This window comes from Mesoplodon mirus, assembly GCF_964341445.2.
Source record: "Mesoplodon mirus genome assembly, chromosome: 1".
Taxonomy (NCBI): Eukaryota; Metazoa; Chordata; class Mammalia; order Artiodactyla; family Ziphiidae; genus Mesoplodon; species Mesoplodon mirus.
The window spans coordinates 31,270,363-31,286,816 of NC_138976.1; the positions used below are offsets into that span (position 1 = coordinate 31,270,363).

The 16,454-nt window shown below is 40.4% G+C and overlaps 1 protein-coding gene across 2 annotated transcripts in view; it reads left to right on the forward strand.

The window, feature by feature from the left end:
• The first annotated feature begins 95 nt into the window (after positions 1 to 95).
• LOC309800827 (trimeric intracellular cation channel type B-like) overlaps positions 96 to 16,454 on the forward strand; it is a 112,473-nt gene continuing 96,114 nt past the window's right edge. The window contains exon 1 of one of the 2 annotated variants that reach the window (XM_082615155.1): positions 96 to 307. In XM_082615155.1, coding sequence (XP_082471281.1) covers positions 196 to 307 — 112 coding nt within the window. In that variant the 5' untranslated portion in view covers positions 96 to 195. The remainder of the gene's footprint in view (positions 308 to 16,454) is intronic. The other variant, XM_082615154.1, reaches the window with a different exon arrangement.

A 16,454-nucleotide genomic window follows, 5' to 3' on the forward strand; every position in this document is an offset into this window, starting at 1 on the left:
AGCGCGTCCGAGGCTCCTGGGACACGCGGCCCGCCCCCTCCGCGCGCCGGCGCCGGGTGCCAAGGCGCACGCGCAGAGCTCCGAGAGTCCCAACCGAAGAGCGGGCAGCCGCGGCCGTTTCTTCCCCTTCCTCTCGTCGCGCACGCCGGGAACCAGTCGCCGCGGCTGCTTCGGCTGCGGCGGTCGGTCGTCGCGATGCACTCTCAGTGGGAGGAGCTGACCTTTGCCTTTTCTCGTACTTCCATGTTTCCCTTTTTTGACATCGCCCACTACCTGGTGTCGGTGATGGCACTGAAGCATCAGCCGGGTGAGTGCGGGGCGCCGAGGACCGGCCCCCTCGGGATCCCCCTCACCGCGAGGACGGCCTGAGCAGGGTAGCGGCCGAGCAGCCCCCTGCCCGGAGTCCTATAGTCGAGCTGGAGGGGCGCCGAGAGGTGGCCTGTCCGACCCCTCGAGTACAGGTGGGGAAAATGAGGCCCGGGCGGTCCTCGCCAAAGGAGGCGCGGGGTTGGGGGGAGTGCGGGGGCGCCCCACCGCCGCGGGCGGGACTCCCGGAACAGGTGACAGGGCGGCCGCAGCCGCTGTTGGGAGCCCAGGACTGCCCGCGGCCGCCCAGGGGCTGCGCCGTCTCCCGGCGGTGCCACCAGTTCCTTGGAAAGTATTTTAAAATGACCTGGGAACAAAGCTCCCGGAGACAGCACGTCTGACTTCGTCGCTTGGGGTAGTGAATGGTTCTGGACGGCTCTCCGGTTTTGAAAGTTGAGTAAACACTGAAATAAAGAGCCTTAAGTAGGCACCCCCAAGTTCCCCTTAACGCAGAGGTCTCCCACCTTGTTTAGCATGTTAGACAATGATTGCTGAGAGGAGTGGATTCCCATTTTGGGTCATATGAGTGACGTTGTACAAGAAAAGCCATTTGGCGTAGCTTCCCTTCTCTGTACAGTGGGGATATGGTCTTAATACAGAGTTTTGAGTTCTTTCAAGTATGCATACAAGGAGCAATATTTGTTTTTTCTTGTATTTTACATTCAGGATATGTTTGCTCCTGTATTGCTTTACTTTTGCCATTAGTCTACCTGCCTTTTCATTTTATGCTTTCTTCTTTTTTTGAGGTCAGGCATTTTCTTTGCCTTACTTTCTCTGTGTTCATGCTGCCTTGAATCTGCCTTGTCCTACAGTCAATGAGTGAGGGATTAAGGATGATGCTGTACCTCTTATGGTCTGTTTTTTTCGTTTTTTTTTTTTTGTTTTCTTTAAAACCCTTGGACCTCAGAAATATTTTTCATTGAAATTGAAATTTGTAGCTCAGCCTAAATCGTTGTTTGGTAGCAGTTTTGACTTGGATAAGGGGAATATTAGTGTATTAAATCGGGACAGATAATCTGCATAAGAGACCTGCTTCCTTGATTTGCAAATAAGTACATTTTATTATTATGCCATATTCAGTATTTGGTATTTTCTTGTATAGCTTAAATCAGAGGTTCTCAAAGTGTGGTCCAAGAGCCGCTGGGGTTCCTGACACTTCCAACTCAAAATTATTTTCATAATAACATGCAGATGTCATCTTTTTCACACTCATTTTCTCACAAGTATACAGTGGGAGTTTTCCAGAGGCCACATGACCTGCCGTACTGTAACAGGTTGAATGCAGAAGCAGATAGGAGAATCCATCTGTTTTCTATTTGAAGCGGACATGAAAGAGATTTACTAAAAAAGTGTGAGTTTTCTCACCAAATATTTTTTGCTTTGGAAAATAGTTATTTTTCATGAAGAGTACATTATTTGTTAACATTTAGTGCATTTATCATTTTAAAAATATTCATTTTTAAAAGAACTATTCAAAAATTGTCTCATTTATAATTTCTAATAAGCTAAATATTGATAACCCACATAAAGAAAAGCTTTTTAGGGGGTCTTCAAGAATTTTGTTTTGGAGTCAGCCTTTTTAAAGGTTTAATTTACCTGTATTATATTCACCCTTTCTAATATAAAGTTCTGTGGTTTTGGACAAACACATACAGTCATGTAACTACCACCACAATCAAGATAGAGAACAGTTTCATCACCCACCCCAGTCCCTCCTGCCCCTTCGTAGTCAGCCCTCCCCAAGCCCCTGGCAACCATTCATCTGCTCACTAATTTTGGGGATGCAGAGGAGTCCTGAGACCAAAAACCTTGAGCACCCCTGGACTAATTGGACACTAGTACAGTATTACACATGGTGTAAAAATATATTCCAGTACCAGTACTTGTAAACATGTAAAAATTATAGAATTCACACAAAAGAGTAAACCTGCTTTTACCAGAATTGTGTTACACTGTCCTTCCACCATATTGGCTGTTATCAGTCCTAAATATCTTGTCTTTCTGATGATCAGAAAACATAGTTTTCATTTGCATCTGTCATAGTTACTAATGTTTGCTGGCCATTTGTATTTATACTTATATAAATCTATTGAGTTGATCATATTGTTTTTCCTGTTTAAAATGTAATACATTTAAAAAATGAATTCTCCTTACATTTTTGGAATAAACTGTTTGATGTATTAGTTTAATTCATTAGGGATTTTCATTTGCCAAGACTTACATAAAACTTTACTTAATTGGCAACTTTTTTCTGTTCCCCCTGGACTGACTCTTTAGAACACAGACCTGTAGTGCAATGAAACCACAATTCATCTATGTACTGCTACCCGGGTTCTTCTTACCCTTATCTCCTCAAGCATGTAACTCCTTGAGACTCTTGACTTTTGGAATGTGCTCCATCAGTGCCAGTACCTCACTCCCCACTTTCTATCGTTTACATCTTATGGCTTACAGACTATGCCTAGATCTAGACTACTGAGGGCAAGTGGGTAAAGGGGACCAGCTCTTCCTATCTGTGGTGTTGATAAGGATGGCATCTTTTTTTTTGTTTGGTTTAGGTTGTAGGCCTTCAAATCCAAGGAAAGATACCCCCTACCCCCTTCCTTTTCCATGTGACTTGCGCTTCATAAGTGAAACCATCAGGGGGTATTTTTTAAATTGTTTATTTATTGTAAAATTTTTATTGGAGTATGGTTGCTTTATAATGTTGTGTTAGCCTCCACTGCACAGCAAAGTGAATCAGCCATACACATACAGATATCCCCTCCCATTTAGATTACCACAGCATGAGGGGGTATTTAATATGTTGGATTTTTTTTTATTTCTTAGTTTACTTCCATTTGCCTCATACTTAACCTTAGTTCCTCCTGAACTCTGGCATCTGATTGTCTATAGCTTTAAGTTTTGGCTAGTAGTGTAGGGGGTTTTTTTGTTTGTTTTTTCTGTTTTCCTGGGCATTTTATTAGGAAGTTGGAAAATGAGGCTTTGGGAATTGTTGCTCAGAAACCATTTTAACAGAATGTTTATGTCATCAGTTGTAATCTCTCTTACACTTTTAATGTGTGTTCTCTGTTTTTTTCTTATTTAAATGTTCATTAAAATAAACACATTTCTTTAATCCTACATTCATATCCCATTGCTATTTTCTGTAAGACATCCTGAAAATTTAATCTACAATGATCTCCACTTGATTTTTACACACAGAATCTGTTATTTTACTCTTAATTCTCTGACCACTATTTTGCTAACTTCCCTCAAATCATATGTAGTTCAGTTAAGCAAGTATTCACTGTACTAGGTAGTGTATTAGACGTTGAGGATTCCAAGGTGAACGTTACTGTTACAGCTCTAAAAGAAGTCAACTGTGCTGTTGTCACCGTCATCTCCTCTGCCTCCCCCTCCTCCTCCTCCTCCTCCTTCTCTTTCCTTGCAGTGGCACATAAGGTTGCACTACCTTTCCATACAGTAATAATATTCATTCATTTCAGATACATGCAAAGCATTTCAGTGTCTTCATTCTAGTCCTCATACATCTCTTTAGGTAGGTATTATTGAACACATTTTACAGATGAGTAGTCTTACGGGAATAACATAACCTTACTTAAGTCACATAGTTTAGTAAATGATGGAGCTAGTTCTTGGGCTAATTTCAGAGTTCTCAATTCTGTGCTCTCTCTTTGCAGATACATTTAATGTTCCAGGTTTCTCAATAGTTAGCAATTTCCCAATAAGTGGTCATTTGACATCGTTATTTTCTCCCATGATTTCGGTCATTTCCACATCGTCACTCAGTTTCTCATTTGTTTCCAGGGATTAAATCCAGGAATAAAGTTTGTCATTGTTCCTTCCTCTAATCTGTGGGAGATGAAAAGATTAATAAAACAAGAATTTATCAGTTCTGGGGATCCTGGGAAGGTGGCAGCATACTTTTGCTATCTTTATGAATTCCGACGTAAACGCATACAGAAAAGTGCAAAAGTGATCGTAAATGTATAGTTCAGTGAATTTTCAGAATGAGCGCAACTATGTTAATCAACATCCAGGTAAAAATAGAACAACTATGATCCCCCCAAAGCCCTCTTTGTTATAGCATGCTTTTAAAAGAGCAGATTCTGCCCAGTGTGGGGTGGAAAAGGATGTCTCAGAAATGACAGTCCATAATTTACTTATGTGAGTACAGAGAGTCTTACTTAAATATCTTTAATATATATTTTTAACATCTTTATTGGAGTATAATTGCTTTACAATGTTGTGTCAGTTTCTGCTGTATAAAAAAGTGAATTAGCTATACATATACATATATTACACATGTATCCCCATATCCCCTCCCTCTTGAGTCTCCCTCTCACCCTCCCTATCCCACCCCTCTAGGTGGTCACAAAGCACCGAGCTGATCTCCCTGTGCTATGTGGCTGCTTCCCACTAGCTACCTGTTTTACACTTGGTAGTGTATGTATGTCCAGGCCACTCTCTCACTTCCTCCCAGTTTACCCTTCCCCCTGCCCGTGTACTCAAGTGCATTCTCTACATCTGCGTCTTTATTCCTGTCCTGCCCCTAGGTTCTTCAGAAACATTTTTTTTTGATTCCATATATATGTGTTAGCGTACAATGTTTGTTTTTATCTTTCTGACATACTTCACTCTGTATGACAGTCTCTAGGTCCATCCACCTCATTATAAATACCTCAATTTCGTTTCTTTTTATGGCTGAGTAATATTCCATTGAATACATGTGCCAGATCTTCTTTACCCATTCATCTGTTGATGGACACTTAGGTTGCTTCCATGTCCTGGCTATTGTAGATAGTGCTGCAATGAACATTATGGTACATGACTCTTTTTGAATTATGGTTTTCTCAGGGTATACGCCCAGGAGTGCGACTGCTGGGTCCTATGGTAGTTCTATTTTAGTTATTTAAGGAACCTCCATACTGTTCTCCATAGTGGCTGTATCAATTGACATTCCCACCAACAGTGCAAAAGGGTTCCCTTTTCTCCACACCCTCTCTGGCAGTTATTGTTTGTAGATTTTTTGATAATGGCCATTCTGACTGATGTCAGGTGATACCTCATTGTAGTTTTGATTTGCATTTCTCTAATGATTAGTGATGTTGAGCATCCTTTCATGTGTTTGTTAGCAATCTGTATATCTTTGGAGAAATGTCTATTTAGGTCTTCTGCCCATTTTTGGATTGGGTTGTTTGTTTTTTTGATACTGAGCTGCATGAGCTGCTTGTATATTTTGGACATTAATCCTTTGTCAGTTGCTTCATTTGCAAATATTTTCTCCTATTCGGCGGGTTGTCTTTTGGTCTTGTTTATGGTTTCCTTTGCAGTACAAAAGCTTTTAAGTTTCATTAGGTCCCACTTGTTTATTTTTGTTTTTACTTCCATTTCTCTAGGAGGTGGGTCCAAAAGGATCTTGCTGTGATTTATGTCATAGAGTGTTCTGCCTATGTTTTGCTCTAAGAGTTTGATAGTGTCTGGCCTTACGTTTAGGTCTTTAATCCATTTAGAGTTTATTTTTGTGTATGGTGTTAGGGAGTGTTCTAATTTTATTCTTTTCCATGTAGCTGTCCAGTTTTCCCAGCACCACTTATTGAAGAGGCTGTGTTTTCTCCACTGTATATTCTTGCCTCCTTTATCAAAGACAAGGTGACCGTATGTGTGTGGGTTTATCTCTGGGCTTTCTGTCCTGTTCCACTGATCTATATTTCTGTTTTTGTGGCAGTACCATATTGTCTTGATTACTGTAGCTTTGTAGTGTAGTCTGAAGTCAGGGAGCCCAGTTCCTCCAGCTCTGTTTTTCTTTCTCATGATTGCTTTGGCTATTTGGGGTCTTTTTGTTTCCATACAAATTGTGAAATTTTTTGTTTTAGTTCGGTGAAAAATGCCACAGGTAGTTTGATAGGAATTGCGTTGAATCTATAGATTGCTTTGGGTGGTATAGTCATTTTCACAATGTTGATTCTTCCAATCCAAGAATATGATATATCTCTCCTCTTTTTATCATCTTTAATTCCTTTCATCAGTGTCATATAGTTTTCTGCATACAGGTCTTTTGTCTCCTTAGGTAGGTTTATTCTTAGGTATTTTACTCTTTTTGTTGCAGTGGTAAATGGGAGTGTTTCCTTAATTTCTCTCTCAGATTTTTCGTCATTAGTGTATAGGAATGCAAGAGATTTCTGTGCATTAATTTTGTATACTGCTATTTTACCAGATTCATTGGTTAGCTCTAGTAGTTTTCGGGTAGCATCTTTAGGATTCTCTATGTATAGTATCATGTCAGCTGCAAAGAGTGACAGTTTTACTTCTTCTTTTCCAATTTGGATTCCTTTTCTTCCTTTTTCTTCTCTGATTGCTGTGGCTAAAACTTCCAGAGGGTGTGCAACCTTGTCTTGTTCCTGATCTTAGTGGGAATGGTTTTAGTTGTTCACCATTGAGAACGATGTTGGCTGTGGGTTTGTCATATATAGCCTTTATTATGTTGAGGTAAGTTCCCTCTATGCCTGCTTTCTGGAGGGTTTTTATCATAAATATGTGTTGAATTTTGTTGAAAGCTTTTTCTGCATCTATTGAGATGATCATATGATTTTCTCCTTCAGTTTGTTAATATGGTGTATCACATTGATTGATTTGCCTATATTGAAGAATCCATGCATTCCTGGGATAAACCCCACTAGATCATGGTGTATGATGCTTTCAATGTGCTGTTGAATTCTGTTTGCTAGTATTTTGTCGGGGATTTTTGCATTTATGTTCATCAGTGATATTGGCCTGTTGTTTTCTTTCTTTGTGACCTCTTTGGTTTTGGTATCAGGTGATGGTGGCCTTGTAGAATGCATTTGGGAGTGTTCCTCCATCTGCTATATTTTGGAAGAGTTTGAGAAGGATAGGTGTTAGTTCTTCTCTAAATGTTGATAGAATTTGCCTGTGAAGCCATCTAGTCCTGGGCTTTGTCTGTTGGAAGATATTTAATCACAGCTTCAATTTCAGTGCTTGTGATTGGTCTGCTTATATTTTCTATTTCTTCCTGGTTCAGTCTCGGAAGGTTGTGCTTTTCTAAGAGTTTGTGCACTTCTTCCAGGTTGTCCATTTTATTGGCATAGAGTTGCTTGTAGTAATCTCTCATGGTCCTTTGTATTTCTTCAGTGTCAGTTGTTACTTCTCCTTTTTCATTTGTAATTCTTTTGATTTGAGCCTTTTCCCTTTTTTTCTTGATGAGTCTGGCTAATGGTTTATCAATTTTGCTTATCTTCTCAAAAAAACAGCTTTTAGTCTTATTGGTCTTTGCTATTGTGTCCTCATTTCTTTTTCATTTATATCTGATCTGGTTTTTATGATTTCTTTCTCTCTGCTAATATATTTTTTGTTGTTGTTCTTTCTCTAATTGCTTTAGGTGTAAGGTTTGATTGTTCATTTGAGATGTTTCTTGTTTCTTGAGGTAAGATTGTTTTGCTATAATCTTTCCTCTTAGAACTGCTTTTGCTGCATCCCATAGGTCTTAGGTCATCGTATTTTCATTGTCATTTGTTTCTAGGTATTTTTTGATTTCCTCTTTGGTTTCCTCAGTGGTCTCTTGGTTATTAAGTAGTTTATTGTTTAGCCTCCATGTGTTTGTATTTTTTACAGGTTTTTTCCTGTAATTGGTATCTAGTCTCATAGCGTTGTGGTACAAAACGTACTTGATACGATTCCAATTTTCTTAAGTTTACCAAGGCTTGATGTGTGACCCAAGATACGATCCTTTCTGCAGAATGTTCCATGAGCACTTGAGAAGAAAGTGTATTCTGTTGTTTTTGGATGTCCTATAAATGTCAATTAAGTCCATCTTGTTTAATGTGTCATTTAAAGCTTGCATTTCCTTATTTATTTTCATTTTGGATGACCTGTCCATTGGTGAAAGTGGGGTGTTAAAGTCCCCTGCTATTATTGTGTTACTGTTGATTTCCCCTTTCATGGTTGTTAACATTTGCCTTATGTATTGAGGTGCTCCTATGTTGGATGCATAAGCATTTACAATTGTTATATGTTTTTCTTGGATTGATCCCTTGTTCATTAGGTAGTGTCTTTCTTTGTCTGTTGTAATAGTCTTTATTTTAAAGTCTATTTTATCTGATATGAGTATTGCTACTCCAGCTTTCTTTTGATTTCCATTGCCATGGAATATCTTTCTTCATCTTCTCACTTTCAGTCTGTATGTGTCCCTAGGTCTGAAGTTGGTCTCTTGTAAACAGCGTATATATGGGTCTTGTTTTTGTATCCATTCAGCCAGTCTGTGTCTTTTGGTTGGAGTGTTTAATCCATTTACGTTTAAGGTAATTATCGATATGTATGTTCCTATTACTGTTTTCTTTCTTTTTTTTTTTTTTTTCTTTTTGCGGTATGCGGGCCTCTCACTGTTGTGGCCTCTCCCGCTGCGGAGCACAGGCTCCGGATGCGCAGGCCCAGCGGCCGTGGCTCACGGGCCCAGCCGCTCCGCTGCATATGGGATCCTCCCAGACCGGGGCACGAACCCGTATCCCCTGCATCGGCAGGCGGACTCTCAACCACTGCGCCACCAGGGAGGCCCTATTACTGTTTTCTTAATTGTTTCAGGTTTGTTATTGTAGGTCTTTTCCTTCCCTTGTGTTTCCTGTGTAGAGAATTTCCGTTAGCATTTGTTGTAAAGCTGGTTTGGTGGTGCTGAATTCTGTTAGCTTTTGCTTGTCTGTAAAGGTTTTAATTTCTCTGTCGAATCTGAATGAGATCCTTGCTGGGTACAGTAATCTTGGTTGTAGGTTTTTCCCTTTCATCACTTTAAATATGTCCTGCCGCTCCCTCTGGCTTGCAGGGTTTCTGCTGAAAGATCAGCTGTTAACCTTTTGGGGATCCCCTTGTATGTTATTTGTTGCTTTTCCCTTGGTGCTTTTAATAATTTTTCTTTTTATGTAATTTTTGATAGTTTGATCAATATGTGTCTTGGTGTGTTTCTCCTTGGATTTGTTCTCTAGGGGACTGTACACTTCCTGGAGTTGATTGACTATTTCCTTTGTCATATTAGGGAAGTTTTCAACTATAATCTCTTCAAATATTTTCTCAGACTCTTTTTCTCTTCTTCTTCTGGGAGCCCTATAATTCAAATGTTGGTGCGTTTAATGTTGTCCCAGAGGTCTCTGAGACTGTCCTCAATTCTTTTCATTCTTTTTTCTTTATTCTGCTCTCTGGTAGTTATTTCCACTATTTTATATGCCAGGTCACTTATCCGTTCTTCTGCCTCAGTTATTCTGCTATTGATTCCTTCTAGAGCATTTTAAATTTCACTTATTGTGTTGTTCATCATTGTTTGTTTGCTCTTTAGTTCTTCTAGTTCTTTGTCAAATGTATCTTGTATTTTCTCCATTCTATTTCCAAGATTTTGAATTATATTTACTATCATTACTTTGAATTCTTTTTCAGGTAGACTGCCTATGTCATCTTCATTTGTTTGGTCTGTTGGGTTTTCACTTTGCTCCTTCATCTGCTGAGTATTTCTCTGTATTCTCAGTTTGCTTAACTTACTGTGTTTGGGGTCTCCTTTTTGCAGGCTGCAGGTTCGTAGTTCCCGTTGTTTTTGGAGTCTGCCCCCAGTGGGTAAGGTTGGTTCAGTTGGTTGTGTAGGTTTGCTGGTGGAGGGCACTGGTGCCTGTGTTCTGGTGGACGAGGCTGGATCTTGTCTTTCTGGTGGGCAGGACCGTGTCCGGTGTTATGTTTTGAGGTGTCTGTGAACTTATGATTTTAGGCAGCCTCTCTGCTAATGAGTGGGGTTGTGTTCTTGTCTTGTTAGTTGTTTGGCATGGAGTGTCCAGCACTGGAGCTTGCTGGTCGTTGAGAGGAGCAGGGTCTTAGTGTTGAGATGGAGATCTCTTGGAGAGCTCTCGCTGACTGATATTACATGGGGCCAGGAGGTCTTAGTGGTCTAACGTCCTGAACTCTGCTCTCCCACCTCAGAGGCTCAGGCCTAACACCTGGCTGGAGCACCAAGACCCTGTCTGCTACCCGGCTCAGAAGAGAAGGGCGAAAAACAAAGAAAGAAAAATAAATAAATAAAATAAATGTAGTTATTAAAATAAAAACTAAGAATAAATAAAAAAGAGAGCAAGCAAACCAGTAAACAAGTCCACCAATGATAAGAAGCACTAAAAACTATACTATGATAATCCTAGAAATTAGTAAACACGGTGTTGCATTCAGCAAACCCCAAGCGTACAGTTGATCCCAAAGTCCACCGTCTCAATTTTGGGATGATTCGTTGTCTATTCAGGTATTTCACAATGCAGGGTACATCAGGTTGATTGTGGAGATTTAATCCGCTGCTCCTGAGGCTGCTGGGAGAAATTTCCCTTTCTCTTCTTTGTTCCCACAGCTCCTGGGGTTCAGCTTTGGATTTGGCCCCGCCTCTGCGTGTAGGTCGCCCTCTGGCGTCTGTTCTTCGCCCAGACAGGACGGGGTTAAAGGAGCAGCTGATGAGGGGGCTCTGGCTCACTGAGGCCGGGGGTCGGGAGGGGTACAGAATGTGGAGTGAGCCTGCGGCAGCAGAGGCTGGCATGACTTTGTAACAGCCTGAGGCGTGCCGTGTGTTCTCCCGGGGAAGTTGCCTCTGGATCTCGGGACCCTGGCAGTGGCGCGCCACACAGGCTCCCTGGAGGGGAGGTGTGGATAGTGACCTGTGCTTGTACACAGGCTTCTTGGTGGCTGCAGAAGCAGGCTTAGCATTTCATGCCTGTCTCTGTTGTCCAGGCTGATAGCTGCAGCTTGCGCCTGTTTCTGAAGCGCGTTCTGAATCTCCTCTCCTCACACATCCCGAAACAATGGTCTCTTAGGCAGTTAGCCTCTTAGGCAGTTAGCCTGCCTCTTAGCCTCTTAGGCAGTTCCATACTTTTCCCCGGACTCTCTCCTGGTTAGCTGTGGCGCATTAGCCCCCTTCAGGCTGTGTTCACTCAGCCAACCCCAGTCGTCTCCCTGGGATCTCACCTCTGAAGCCCGAGCCTCAGCTCCCAGCCCCCATCCACCCTGGTCGGTGAACAGACAAACCTCTCAGGCTGTTGAGTGCTGGTCAGCACTGACCTCTGTGTGGGAGTCTCTCCGCTTTGCCCTCCGCACCCCTGTTGCTGCGCTCTCCTCCGTGGCTCTGAGGCTTCCCCCTCCCACCCACTCCCCATCTCCGCCAGTGAAGGGGCTTCCTTCCTAGTGTGTGGAAACTTTTCCTCCTTCACAGCTCCCTCCCCGAGTTGCAGGTCCTATCTCTATTCTTTTGTCTCTGTTTTTTTCTTTTTTCCTTTTCCCTACCCAGGCAGGTGGGGAGTTTCTTGCCTTTTGGGAGGTCTGAGGTCTTCTGCCAGCATTCAGTAGGTATTCTGTAGGAGTTGTTCCACACGTACATGTATTTTTAATGTATTTGTTGGGAGGAATGTGATCTATATGTCTTACTCCTCCGTCGTCTTGAAGGTCCTCTCTTTACTATTTTTTAACCTAAAAGAAAGTTAGAATCTTTGAGTGACCTGACAAAACACTGATCAGGGAGTGTGCTGTAGTAGAAAGCGTTCATAAAGTCAGAAGTCAGAAGACCAGTGTTTAGTTCAAACTCTGCCACTAACTAGGTAGCTTGGGCTAAGAACTTAAAACTCAATATTTATGCCATGGGTGAGGTGGACCAGAACACCAGCTGAGCAGTGTCCCCTCTCCAGGAGTCTTCAGTTTTGACTCTAAAGAGCTCTTCCTCCAAGCTTCTAAGTTTTAATAATTTCAGCCTATCCTTTGTTCCCCCAGGAGTGGTAACAGCTTTCTACAGTTGATACTTCTGTGACACCATAGTATTTACTTTTTCAAATATCTAGTTAACAATTTTATACCTACTTACTTCTTTATATTAAATCCTTTCTGTTAATAAAACTTTGTATTTTCTGTTTCCTGACTGGACTCTGGTACAGAAACCTAGGAGTGGGGTTTAACTACATGCTTTCTGGTTTCCATATGTAATATTAAGGTATCTAAAGTGCTGGCTGTTTCCTGTCCATAGATCTAGTCAGTATAATGCCTTCTGTGTGGCAGGCCAGTGTGATGTTCTGTGGACTCTCAATATGATCAAAATTTCTGTGGACTTTTTTAGAGAGCAGGAGAGTTGACATAGATCTGAGGCAAGACTGTGATAGTGTACTGTTAAACCTGCCAGGTAAAAGCAAAGTGTTTCTGGGATTCTTTGCAAATTAATATGGAGAAAAAAGCATTTCTTTACTAGGTTACAGAGGTTAATGCTGATTTGTTCTAGTAAAAATACTGTATTTTGAATACCAGCTGCAGTTGGAGTCATTACCGGTCTACATTTAAGATAGTTCACAATTATTTTTCAAGATCCATCTGCTTTACATATAGTGCAAACAAGCAAGTTAAGTGGAATGTGATAGCTATCATCATCTTTCATCTTTCATGTTTTTGGCTATGGTACTCATCTCTGTAATACTGCTTTGTAAAAATATCTTGGTGAGGAGAAGAAACTCTAGGGGCTTCTACCTGATCATTCCTATCAGAATGATTCTTATTCCAAGGATCAGAGAATCAATATGCAGAGGGTGCCAGTTGCTAAGTATGTCTAGTCTAGTTATACATTAAGCAACTGGAGAAATAACCACAGCCGTGGATTTACTTGGCCCACTGTGATTCATACTTGATATAAAGCTCCTTGAATTGTGTCACACATAATCTCTAAGCCATTGTTGCCTACATGATTATTTTAAAATATTTTGATGAAAAAGCATACTTGAGGCATATGAGCTAGATGATGTTGTTAATTTTTCTCTTTGAAGAGATAAATCTATAAATGGGAAAGACTAGGGCAAAAGTTTACTAATATGCAATTTAAAAATACTTAACCTCTGGAGATGTGGCTTTAAGAAGGCTAGAGCATTCCCCTGCTTCTTTCTGGAAGTCATATTAACCACCAGCAAGCTGAATGCTAACTGTTTGGAAATAGCTACAGTGTAACTAGTTCTTAAAAATGGAGACACACTGTGGAACTAAAGTAGACTGAGTCTATCAAAATAAAGAAGTCATGTGTGCAGTACATTAAAGAATATCTTTCTAGTCTTTGTTTTAACTAAGTTAGTAAAAGTATGTTAAACATAGTCTCATAATTCATTTGGCCGGAGAATGGGATTATTTTGTGGATGTGATTTTAAATGAATTTAAGGGAGTAGAATGTGACTTTATTTCTCAGCTTTCATTTCATAATGAAAATATTTTGATTAATGAAAGTATTTTGATGTTAAAGTCCCCAGGTGATTATATGTACTTTAGATATCTTATACTTTGAATTAGATCCAGGTCTCGATGTGACAAATTTTGCTAAGGGTTTTGGGGGAAAGAATGCTATTGATAACGTGTAACAAACATCTTAACTCAAGGTAGGACGGAGAATTTTTTTTCTCTTTTAAATGTCAGTATGTTAAAAATAATGTGTATAAATTAACACAGCTTATTCGTTAGCTAAAGGAATACACCTTTGTTTAAAACTGAGAAGAAATTAAAGATATCGTATTAACTATTTTTTTCCTCCTGAAAATTATTTATATGCCCCAAAGATATACAGCTGTTTCTGGTTAACTTTCTGTATTTTTTTTTAATACAAATTTTGAAAGCATCATACTTTTATTTATTTATTTATTTGGCCCTGTCTCATGGCATGCCGGATCTTAGTTCCCTGACCAGGGATTAAACCCGCACCCCCTGTGGTAGAAGCACAGAGCCTTAACCACTGGACTGCCAGGGGAGTCCCTGTGTTTTCATAATTTAACTTCACATTAAACTAGCTGGTGCCAGTATGATACATACAAAGGAACATCATACCCAAAGAACTTTGTCGTAAGATTGCGTCATGCTGAAAAATGTGTTATGGTAGTGTGTGTACTGAAGAAAGCTTTAAAGGAAGGCCTGTTTGAGTTAGAGAAATATTTCTGGCTGACATAGTTTTGAAAATCAGGCAAAAAAGACCATTATGAGAGAGACCCTCCCTTCAACTCTGTTCTTTTCCTTTCTTTTTTGGTCTAATAAAATCTTAGTTTCATTGATTTAATACTATTGGGGTTATGAGTACATTTTCAGTGCCATAATGTGTCATTCTCATCCCAGCTTTGCAGTAAGGACTCAAAAGAATTATATCTTGGGCTCAGACAATTGAGTCAGAAGCAGCCCAAGGGTTGCATTCTCCTTGCCTCTTTTCTCTCTTGTCAGTGATCAGGCCATTCAGCACACAAATCAACAGAGTGTCTGACATGTACTAGGTAGTAAATATGTATTTTTATGTACATTCTCTTATTTTAAGTTCTTGTAAGTTCTGTATTATTCTCATTTTATGAAACTTGAAGTTTAAGCCAAGAGAGGTTAGAGGTCCTACAAAGAGTCACAAAACTGGTACGTAATCACAGTTATCTCTGTGACTTGTGATAAAACTAAGGGAAATTAATGGTAGTAAAATTGTCATACTTACACTCTTGAAATATTGCACGTATATTTTTCTGTTGTACGATAAACATTTGTAGAGCATCTACTTTATACTAAAGCTTCTTCGAGTCTCAAGGGGTATCAGTCTTCTGGTGGAGCTAACACTTGTGAACAAAAACTAGAAAGTGATATATTTTCAGAGGAAAGGATAAAATACCGTGGAAGTTGAGGGAAAAGGAAAGTTATTTTGACAAACGTAATCAGAAATACATATTACATGAGTGAATAATTTGTGTGAAAGCATCAAATTTAGTAAATTTGATTTGGATCGTTTTAGTGGTCAAAGGAAAACTTTTTTGGTATATTTGAATTTGCCTAAGCCAAATTGTTGTGTCAGATGGATGATAGTAATGCTAAATCTTCCATTAGAACAACCCTAAGGGATACAGAGGATACAGACATATTCCCTAATTGTATATTTACCAGAAGTAATCAATTACTTTGGAATGTGTCTTCATAGTAACTGTGTAACCGTGGGCCCATTGTAGCTCTCATTCAGTTAGAGCTCCCATTTCCAGAATGTGTGTGCAGAGCTAACCAGGGTATGGCCTGAGAGAGAGAGAGGGACACACCCACACCCACACAGACAAACACACCCGAGGACAAACAAGGTTGGAGGAGAAGAAGGTCTTGAGGGGGAAGAGGGGTGTGCATGTGTAAATAAGCACAGAAAAAGAAGTCTGGAAGTTGTCACCCTACAGAAATGAGTGTGATTGAAGGGTAGAAGTAGAGAGGAAAGGGTAATTTTCTCTTTTTTTCTATTTACTTCTATAATAATAGTGATAGCTAATAGTTGTTGCTTACTATTTTTTTTTTTTTTTTTTTTTTTAAGATGTGAGAAAGCAGTTACCTTGTTCACTTCACACAGAGAGTAAGTGCTGGAGCCAGGATTTATACCTCGGCAATTAAGCTCCAGAGTCTGGATTCTTTTTTTTTTTTTGCGGTACACGGGCCTCTCACTGTTGTGGCCTCTCCCGTTGCGGAGCACAGGCTCCGGACACGCAGGCTCAGCGGCCATGGCTCACGGGCCTAGCCGCTCCGCGGCACGTGGGATCTTCCCGGACCAGGGCACGAACCCGTGTCCCCTGCATCGGCAGATGGACTCTCAACCACTGCACCACCAGGGAAGCCCCAGAGTCTGGATTCTTAAGCACTCTGTATTGCCTCTCAATGTGAGAATGGCTCAGTAAGGTAGCTAGTGTCCACTGACTAAAAGAAAAGATCATATGTTATGCTGACTAGCCAATGTTCTAAACAGTCATCATCGTACAGGGCAATACTGAACAGTGCCCGTATACATATTTTGATGGATAGCAATATATATGTGTAGAGAGAGACATAGTGGTGTCACATCTTACATAGGGGTTTGGCTCTATAAAGACAGCATGGCCATGTATCATCAACATAACTCTTGAATAGTTCTTAAGTTTAGGGGAAATTGCTGCACTGGAGATAGACATCCTGTTTTTTAGTAAGTTTTTCAAAACTAGTTTTTCTTCCATATTGATACAGGTCACCATTTCTTGAGTTATCACCAGATGCGTATCATTAAACCTTGGCATCACTTCATTTGA